General features: G+C 39.3%; 1 protein-coding gene across 1 annotated transcript in view; it reads right to left on the bottom strand.

Annotated features, from left to right (window-relative positions):
• Positions 1–273: 273 nt before the first annotated feature.
• Positions 274–10,489, bottom strand: part of LOC106876526 (SKI2 subunit of superkiller complex protein) — a 38,566-nt gene continuing 28,350 nt past the window's right edge. Inside the window, exons 19-24 of the mRNA XM_014925109.2 lie at positions 8,525–8,925; positions 7,134–7,344; positions 5,874–5,984; positions 4,891–5,109; positions 3,238–3,378; positions 274–599 (exon numbers count right to left, since the gene is read on the bottom strand). Of these exons, the coding sequence (XP_014780595.1) occupies positions 396–599; positions 3,238–3,378; positions 4,891–5,109; positions 5,874–5,984; positions 7,134–7,344; positions 8,525–8,925 (1,287 nt within the window). The 3' untranslated portion in view covers positions 274–395. The remainder of the gene's footprint in view (positions 600–3,237; positions 3,379–4,890; positions 5,110–5,873; positions 5,985–7,133; positions 7,345–8,524; positions 8,926–10,489) is intronic.

Raw genomic sequence — 10,489 nt, 5'->3', positions numbered from 1 at the left:
CTGGTACAGGTGCCATCATGATTTCACTTTCGCTTGCCTCAACAAGTCTTCGTAAGCCAAGTTTAGTGTTTTAAGGTGATCTAAATTAAAATCTTCTTGCAAAATGTTATGTTAATTTATGTTCTAAATGTCAGTTTAATAATGACTGGATAGTTTTACTAAATTCTTTATTGCTTTCAAATTTAATTGAAACTAAAGCAGTGTGTTTTGATGAAAGTATAAGTAACAAATATTTGGGTAAACATTTGTTCATGTATTAAATAACAACATTAATTAGCAACATATAGTTTATTTCTTCCAATGAAAAATAAAATAAAATAATAATAATAATAATAATAGTCAGATTTCAAAATAATTGTAGATCAAGCTTTTACTCTTTGTTTCTGTAACTTTATTCATTCTTGTGTGTAGAGACTGGCTGTAAAGACAATGTCACGTTTGATTAAAGTTGAAGCTTCTTCCATCTTCTGGCATAAAACTGGGTCTCCAATAAGTCTTGCTGCATTTCGAACGTCCATGAGGACTTCGTTTAAACGTTGGATACAGCGCACTATGATACCTTCCTGTACGTCGGTGAGTTCGGTAATATCAGAGAAAGGCTGAAAGAGATTGAAAAGAAAGCAATTATATTGAGGAAACTGTGGTAGGCATATGTGTATAAGCACAGGCATGACTGTTAGGTTAAGAAGCTTGCTTTTCAGACATATTCAGGTTTCAGGTTCAATCCTGCTCCATGGCACCTTGGACAAGTGTTTCCAAATATAACCCTGGGTTGACCAGTCTTTTTGTGTAGATCTGGTAGAAAGAAATTGAAAGTAGCTACCATATATGTCATTTAACATCCACTTTTCCATGCTTACATGGGTTGGATGGGCTTTGTTGAGATGGATTTTATATCAAAAGGATGTATTATAATACTATTCCACATATACAAAAACAGCCATACCAACAATCCAACATACCCCCATCATCAGCTGCCCCATGGATATCATTATGGTTTCGACACCTAGGCAGTACTATTTAATCTGGCAGTGTCAACAGCACTAAAATAAGTGTTGTTTGGGAACAAACATACCAAAGAAACCACAACTTTCAAACACCTATGTACAACAGTATCAGTAAATAAATTCTATCACCAGTCCACTGCAGGATGAAGGCCTCATCATGTTTTCTCCATTAACCATGTGAAAGCCATGAATTTGAGTTTGAGACCATACTGGTTTGACGAGCCTACTTCACCATACTGGCTCAATGTGGCTTGGCAGAGGGGTGCAGTTTATATAATCTTAGCTAGGAGTAGTTAAAATGATTGCATTGACCCCAGTATTTAACTGGTATTTATTTTAATTGACTCCAAAAGGATGAAAGGCAAAGTTGGCCTTATTGGAATTTAAAGTCAGAATGTAAAGTCAGATATAAAATACCACCAAGCATTTCCCCCGGTGTGGTAATGATTCTGCCAGTTCACTGGGTGAATTATAGCAGGTGTCTGGATCCAAGGATATGGCATATTGAGACAATGTAGTATATATTGGAGGGATTATTGATTCTTTTGGCTGATTGTATCATGGCTTGGTTAGGATTTATATGATTTACATTTGACAGATATTTGTCCTCATCTTGCTTGTTGTTAACACAAAGTTTCAGCTGATACACCCTCCAGCCTTCATCAGATATCTTAGGGAAATTTCGAACCTGGGTTCTCATTCCTAAGGTATTTTTCAATGTTGTTATCATTCTGGTCACTGCCTGGAATTGAACTTGGAATCTTAGGGTTAGTAGCTCGTGCTCCTAACCACTACACCATATGCCCATGGGCAATTATGGAGTGAATTTTAGGGCTTATAAATCTAATATTCTCCTATCCTTCCTTAATACCGGTTCCCATATGCTACTCATATCTGCACTCGGTCTGCTTAGGAGGTTGTTGAGTCCTAGCATATGTGCTGCTTCTTTTAGTTTTCATATTTTCCAGTGGTGTTCTCTGTCTATTATTTTAACTTCATCCTACACAGGGAGGTGGTCTTCATTTTTCCATACATGATCAGCTATACCCGATTTATCAATATCTCCTCGTGTCACACAGCTTTGCGATGTTCATCTACCCTTATTTTGAGGGGGCGACATGTTTCACCTTTGTATAACCTACCACAGCTGCATGGTCTTATTCTCTTCTGTTGGTGGTTTTACTCAAAGGAGATATTTGTGAAGTATTGTATTAATAATGTTGAAAAATACCTTAGGAATGAGAACCCAGGTTCGAAATTCCCCCAAGACACCTTGTGTTAACAACAAACAAATATCCGTCAAATGTAAATAATGTAAATAATTCCTCGTCTCTTAAATATAGAACTGGTTGGGATTTGTTGTAGAGAGATGAAAGATTAGGATTTGAAAAGGATAAGCCAGCTGAATGACATATTTTCACTTCTCTTGACTGTGTCATCATTGTTATTGTTGTTACCATCACCATTGCTGTCATCACTTTAACATCCATTTTTCCATGCTCCAGCAAGAAGCAACATTCTGGAACTTGATCAATAGAATTTTAAAATTCTATCAAAAAAAAAAAAATTATTGATTTTGGTGATTAAACAAACTAAGGGCCATTACTTTTCATTTCATTATGTTATGGTTTATAATTTGCAAAAAACAAAACAACACACACAACAACAAACAAACAAACAAAAACAAATCAATCTCCACTGCCTACCAAATAATTGGTACAATTCATATTTAGGAAAATGAACACAAAGTCTGCTGAAAATTTGTGAAGATGTTTAGAAGCTTGGTTCAATGAAAAAAAAAAAAAAAAAAAGTAGTAGTAATAATATGGGAACGTGCTGTAACAGCACGTCACTGCAGCCACCATTTGTTGGTGATTCCCTACTACTCCTGGCAGATGACACCTTTGCACCACTCAGATAACAGCCCTCCAACCCCCGGATCTGTTTGGGTAGTCATTGCTGATCAGGGTTTTATGAGGTCAGAGTGCAAATCCAACCTCAATGTCTTTTACAACACAGAGAGGAAATGTTGGGTCTATTCTTTGACATGCCAGTCCCCACATAGCATTAGAGCAATGTGAAATGAAGTGTCTTGCTCAAGAACACAACGTACTGCCCAGTTTGGGAATTGAATCCAAGATCTGGTGGTTGTAAATGTGACACTTGAATCACTAGGCCATGCATATTCACATGAAGACAATACAAGTGATGATCAAATGAGAATACTTACCATACCACGAGCCCACTCATAGACTACTTCCATTAAACCAAAATGGAATGACTCTTGATATTCTTCAACTGAGATAGTTATACCAAATTCTTTCTGCTTCTCTGCTATACTGGCTGCAATATCCAAAACTTGTTTCCGGCACTAGAGATTGACACGAGATAAAGTTGTTTAAGAAGATAATAGAAGTAGAAGCGGGAAGAGATTTTAGGGAAATTAGGAACAGAAGACGAGGTAAGAAGATGAAAGGTAGAAGAGGATAAAGAAGATGAAGAAGAAAACAATTAAGAGTTAACAAAAAACATGAAGGCACAGAATTTGAAGAATAAATATATGTATTTCTTATTGAACACCGAAGAAGTGTATTGACAGGATTATATAATGTCTCAACAGCAAATATGTAATCATGGCAGTAATTTGCCAAAATGCATGTATGTTTTATAAAGCATACAATACTGTACCTTTTCTACACAATATTATATAGCGTCGCCTTCCTGGCATGTGAAAAGACATTCGAGCAAGGTCGTTGCCAGTACTGCCGGTCTGGCTCCTGTGCAGGTGGCACATAAAACGACGACACTTTCAACAGTTGTTTCATTACATTACATATATATATATATAAGGATTTTCGAGTGAGATCGTTGCCAGTGCCCCTGGACTGGCTCTTGTGCAGGTGGCACATCAAATACACCATTTTGAGCGTGGCCGATGCCAGTACCACCTGACTGGCCTTTGTGCAGGTGGCATGTAAAAGCACCCACTACACTCTCTGAGTGGTTGGCGTTAGGAAGGGCATCCAGCTATAGAAACTCTGCCAAATCAGATTGGAACCTGGTGTTGCCATCTGGTTTCACCAGTCCTCAGTCAAATCGTCCAACCCATGCTAGCATGGAAAGCGGATGTTAAACGATGATGATGATGATGATGATGATGATATATATATATATACATATATGTAGATTTGTCCTTTAATTTGGAGGCTTCCAAAAAAGATTTCTAATGTTGATTCTTCATATTTTGCTGGTATTTTACAGGTGTAAATTTGCAAAGATATGAAAGTAATATTTGTATATGGTGTGTGGTGAATTTATGAAAAGAAGTCCCATAAAACTCATCAATTTTAGTTAAGAATGCAAAAGAGTTGGCACGTAAGAAACACCATTTTGAGCGTGGCCGTTGCCAGTACCGTCTGACTGGCTCTTGTGCCGGTGGCACATAAAAGCACCCTCTACACTCTCGGAGTGGTTGGCATTAGGAAGGGCATCCAGCTGTAGAAACTCTGCCAGATCAGATTGGAGCCTGGTGCAGCTGCTGGCTCTCCAGACCTCAGTCAAACCGTCCAACCCATGCCAGCTCAGAAAGCGGACGTTAAACGATGATGATGTATATATTTATGTGGGTGTGTCAGGCTTCTTTCAGTTTCCATCTATGAAATACACTCAAGGCTTTGGTTGGTCCAAAGCCTGAACCCAGAACCGTGTGGTTGGGAAGCAAGCTTCTTACCACTCAGTCACACCTTTTATATATACACATGAAACTACTATTTCATTATACACACAAAGAATTCATGTCGCTATGCATCTTGCCTGGCATGCTAATGATTCTGCCAGCTTGCCATCTTTTAAGCCTTACATGTATTGCTGCTGTTGTCCTTACCTTTTTGAGTACAGAAGTCAATTCAGGTTTGCTGCAATGTTTCACTTCGAATACAACACAGGACAAGGTTGCTGCAATCTCAGCCGGTTGAAGTTGTGTGAAGATGTTGTTGAGGATTAGTTCAGTAATCATCAGCTCATGGTTACTAATTTCACAAGCCACACGTCCTTTTAGTTGAACTGTACATGTCTGGTTCAGGTACTTGAAGCTTTTTAACACCTAGGAAAAATATAATGAATAAATCATATTATAAAAAAAAAAAGCATGTATGCGTGTGTGTCTGTGCACGTGCATGCTATTTAACTATTTAAGAACACAAAAGAATCTGTTATCTTCTCTTTCATTTAATTTCTAAATAACAAGCACAGACATGGCTGTGTGGTAAGAAGTTTGCTTTCCAATTACATTGTTCTGGGTTCAGTCCCACTGTGTGGCACCTTGAGCAAGACTCTTCTACTATAGCCGCCGGCTGGCCAAAACCTTGTGAGTGGATTTGGCAGACAGAAACATCACTGTATCACATCATTCAAATATGTTTGTTTGTTCACTTATTTAACATACATTTTCCCATGCCAGCATAGGTTAGACAGGGAGTTATTTGGGGCAGGATTTTACAACTGTATGCTCTTTCTGTTGCCTATCCTCACCTGTTCTACAAGTAAGTGGGTTTTTTAATTCCAAAGGTCTTCAAAAGCACAGAATGACAATCAATATCACCATTTTGCTCATACACATTTGTGCATGCACATGCATGCATGCGTGCACACACACATGCACATAATGGGCTTCCTGCAGTTTCTATCTACCAAATACACTTACCAAGCATTGATTAGCATAAAGCTATAGTAAAAGACACCTGTCCAAGGAAAAGTGCAATAGGATTGAACCCAGAGCCACATGGCAGTGAAGTGAACTTCTAAACCACACAGCCATGCCTGCACCCATTCCAATACACATAAGAGGAGGGGGACAAAGCTACTTACTTCAATTCTCTGTTGGTATTCTGGTAACAATGACAGACTTGCGTCTGATACCAGGAATGATAATTTCTTGTACTTCTTCTTCATCATTTGGTTTGTATGGACTTGTTTGAACTGAAATAAGCATGAATAAAAAAATATAAGACATTAGGTAATTAGCTGCTAGAGAGAAAGAGGAAACTTCTTTATAAATCTGTTTATGATGAAAATATGATAAAACTTTATGCAAGTAGACATTTTCAAAGCACACTTAAACCTCCGTTATAATTTAGCCTCTGAAAATTGAGCATGAAGCAACCTTTCTCTCTACAACACTCCATTCAGTTGTGGAGGTTCTTTTTTATGTCCTGCTCGTTACTTGTTGATCTCACTAGTGCAGGTGCCATGCACAAAACATCCTGTATACTCTGTAAAGTGTCTGATATTAGGAAGGGCATCCAGCTGTAGAAACGCTGCCAATGCAGACATTGGTCATTGAAGTAGACCCTGCACTTGTCAGATTCTTTTGAACAATCCTACTCTACGCCAGTATAGTAGACAGATGTTAAATGATGATGATGATGATGATAATGATGATAAAAATGATCGTAATTCTGTATGGGGAGATGTAGCTTCAATGTAGTTTCAAGACTCTGATGAGATGCTAGTTTAACTTTAGAATGACACTGTAGGGTAGGTTTGAGGGATCAGATCTGACCACTTCAACATAAAGCAGGGAGAATATTTTGGTCATATATGACTGGTTTAAATACTCAAGGGTTAAGTTATGAGAGAAAAGGTTGGAGTAGAGCAGGTTCTTGTTGTAGAAGAGCTACTCACATTAAGCATAGAGAGATTACGAATGAGTTAGAGGTATTTCCATCCAAATACCACTGGCATAGTGGTTAGAGTTTTGGACTCATGATTGTAATATTTTGGTTTCGATTCTTGGACCAGGCAATACATTGTGCTCTTGAGCAAAACACTTCATTTCACTCATTGCTCCAGTCTACTCAGCTGGCAAAAATAAGTAATCCTGTGGTGTCCCATCCATGTGGGGAATATATACGACTCGAGAAGGTAACTTTTTTGTAATTTCCATCTAAGGAGATAGATAGTATTGATGAGGTGTCCAGGTGGCACTACAGATAGCAGTAGCAGGTGGGGAATAATGGGGGGTTTGCAAGAGTGTGTGTGGAGAACAGATAGGGTAAGTGGGAGAGGGAGGAAGGCAACAGTTGTAAGGGTAGAGGGAAAGAAAAAGAAAGAGTCTTTTATACTAACATGTTCCATAAAATGGGGACAGTTGACACAGTTATATTGAGCTATTTGTGTTTCTAAATATTGAATGCTTCGGCACTTCTCCATTTGATCAATATCTCTGATGTTTAGGTCTTTAATCATATTGATTTTGGTCATGCCATTTGGATTAGTTTCGGACAGACGTAACAGTTCTTGGGTAGCTACACTGACAGACTGACTTGGTGGTTCATCTCTGCAAATAAACAAAACAAGAATGACAATATAAATACACAACTAATACACACACACATGGTGCCACAAAGTCGTTATTTTTATTTATCATTGTAAGGTGATGAGCTGGTGGAATGATTACCATGCCAGACAAAATACATAGAGGCATTTTGTCTGTATGTATGTTCTGAGTTCAAATTCTGCTGAGGTCGACTTTGTCTGTTATCACATTGGGATCATCATCATCGTTTAACGTCCACTTTCCATGCTAGCATGGGTTGAACGATTTGACTGAGGACTGGTGGACCAGGTGGCTCCACCAGGCTCCAATCTGATTTGGCAGAGTTTCTACAGCTAGATACCCTTCCTAACGCCAACCACTCCGAGAGTGTAGTGGGTGCTTTTATGTGCCACTGGCACGAAGGCCAGTCAGGCGGTACTGGCAATGGCCACACTCGAAATGGTGTATTTTACGTGCCACCTGCACATGAGCCAGTCCTATAGAATAAGTAGCAGTGAGCACTGGGGTCGATGTAAGACTTACCAACACTTCCAAAATTGCTGGCCTTGTGCCAAAATTCGAAACTTATTAATCATTATTATTATTATCAACATTATCATTATTGTGTGCAAGAGAGAGGACTGTGCTGGTTTGGTCATGTGATGCATATGGATGAGGACAGCTGTATAAAGCAGTGCTGAGCTCTAATTGTGGAGGAAATCTGTGGAAGGGCTAGACCCAAGTAGACATGGGATGAAGGGGTGAGAAAGGATCTTTGCACACTGAACCTCACTGAGGAAATGACAGCGGATTAAGAGTTTTGGTGATTTGCTAAGGGAAATTGCTGTCATTTATACAAACAGGTTTGTCTTTTATGGGTGCTGGTGCCTCATAAAATGCACTCATATTGGTGCTGTGTAAACACACCTGGGTCGGTGGCAGGTAAAAAAACACCCAGCTCACCCTGTAAAGCGGTTGGCGTTAGAAAGGGCATCCAGCTGTAGAAACCATGCCATAACAGACAATTGGAGTCTGGATAGCTCACTGGCTGGCTAGCTCCATGTCAAACTGTCCAATCCATGCCAGCATGGAAAATCTACTTCAATAAACCCTGTCCAACCCATGCAAGCATTGAAAAGAGGACATTAAAACAATGATGATGATGATGATGATGATGATGATGATGGGTTCAATAACTTACCTGAATCTTGGCATATTTCTTTTTTTTATATTATTGATAATTTTCTCTGGGTCAATCTTAATTGTCTTGCTTGTTATGTAATCAATAGCATCTGCACTGACTTTCAGTAATTTGTGCCAGGCAGGGCCTTCAGGCAGGAACAAAGGTTTTGGAAGCATTGGTCGAAGATCTGAAGATTTATTTTCATCTTCTTTTTCAGTTGCATTGTGATTGGAATCTTGTAGAGGCTCATTGTCATTCTTCTCACAAAGAACTAGAATGCCATAGAGTTTTTCGTTCTTCAGATTGTTCATGCTCTGTAATACTATGCCTGCAGTGTTTGGGTGGTCGGCCTTATCAATAACGACAACACGTCCGTTTGATAAGACTTTGTTACTGGCAGGTGATGTGAAGAGGAGAGTCTAAAATAACAAAAGAAAAAAAGACAAACAAAATATAAAAAGAATGTAATGTATACGTGCAGGCAAGGCTGTGTGGTAAGAAGTTTGCTTCCCAACCGCATGGTTCCAGGTTCAGTTCCACTGCATGGCCCCTTGGGCAATTGTCTTCTACTTTAGCCTCAGACTGACCAAAGGCTTGTGAATGAATGTGGTAGATGGAAACTGAAAGAAGCCTGTTGTATATATAAATATGTACATGTATGTGTGTGTGTGTGTGTGTGTGTGTGTGTCTATACACAGCAAGGTGGTTGGCATCAGGAAAGGCATCCAGTTGTAGAAAGAATCTGAAAGCTAGCTATTAGAACATGACATAGCCCTGATGGTTGCCAGATTCTGTCAAACCATCCAACCCATGCCAGCATGGAAAATTGATGTTAAATGATGAATGATGATGATGATGATGATGATGCATGTGTGCTACACAGTTTCTGGCTCAGTCTCACTGCGAAATACTTTGAGCAAGTGTTTTCTATTATGAGTGAATATAATAGAAGGAAACTGTGTAAAGCCTGTTGTGTGTATGTGTGTGTGCGTGCACATACATATAGATGTATATATGTTTATGATGCATACGCAAATGTTTACATTTTGTGCTCACATGAAAAAAAATCACTGAGCTAAAATGATGTCTGTTACCATTTCCTTGTCAACTCATTGCCTGGTAGCTTTGCACTTTTGAGGACGAATGGAATGAAAAGTCCCTTACTTAAAGAAAAGGTAAGAGTTAGTAATAGGAGGGCCATCTGGTTTTGAAGCAATGCCTCAACAATATAAACTTGTTTGAAACTTTAGCATCCAAATTACTCTGTCAAATTTAACACTTATTTATTCATGCTGTTTTGAATTAAATCATATATCTCATAGCTTTGGGATTTCACAGATGTGTTTATTTTCAGAATGACATTGTAGGGTAGGTGTGAGAGGCTGGATCTGGCTGGTTTGAACATAAAATATGTAGAATATTTAGGCCAGTTATGGTTGGTTTAAATGCTAAAACTCATGACGTCAAGTGAATGAATGAATGCATATGTATGTGGTTGGTGCTAGGAAGGGCATCCAGCTGTAGAAATCATACCAAATCAGACTGGGGCCTGGTCCAGCTCTCCAGCATGCCAGATCTGGTCAAGCTGTCCCACCCATGCCAGCATGGATAACAAACATTAAATGATGATAATGATGATATATACATATATATTCACTTGCTTTTTTCGCAATGTATCTGCATTAGTATGATCCACAAATGGCTATTTTAATCATCATTTAACGTCCGCTTTCCATGCTAGCATGGGTTGGACGATTTGACCGAGGACTGGCGAACCAGATGGCAGCACCAGGCTCCAATCTGATCTGGCAGAGTTTCTACAGCTGGATGCCCTTCCTAACGCCAACCACTCCGAGAGTGTAGTGGGTGCTTTTACGTGCCACCGGCACGAGGGCCAGTCAGGCAGTACTGGCAACGGCCATGCACAAATGGTGTTTTTTACGTGCCACCTGCACAGGAGCCAGTCCAGCGGCACTGGCAATG

Source organism: Octopus bimaculoides, chromosome 3, assembly GCF_001194135.2.
Source record: "Octopus bimaculoides isolate UCB-OBI-ISO-001 chromosome 3, ASM119413v2, whole genome shotgun sequence".
NCBI classification, from domain to species: Eukaryota; Metazoa; Mollusca; class Cephalopoda; order Octopoda; family Octopodidae; genus Octopus; species Octopus bimaculoides.
Note: the sequence above shows the minus strand (reverse complement) of the source record. Positions and strands in the feature narration are given on the sequence as shown.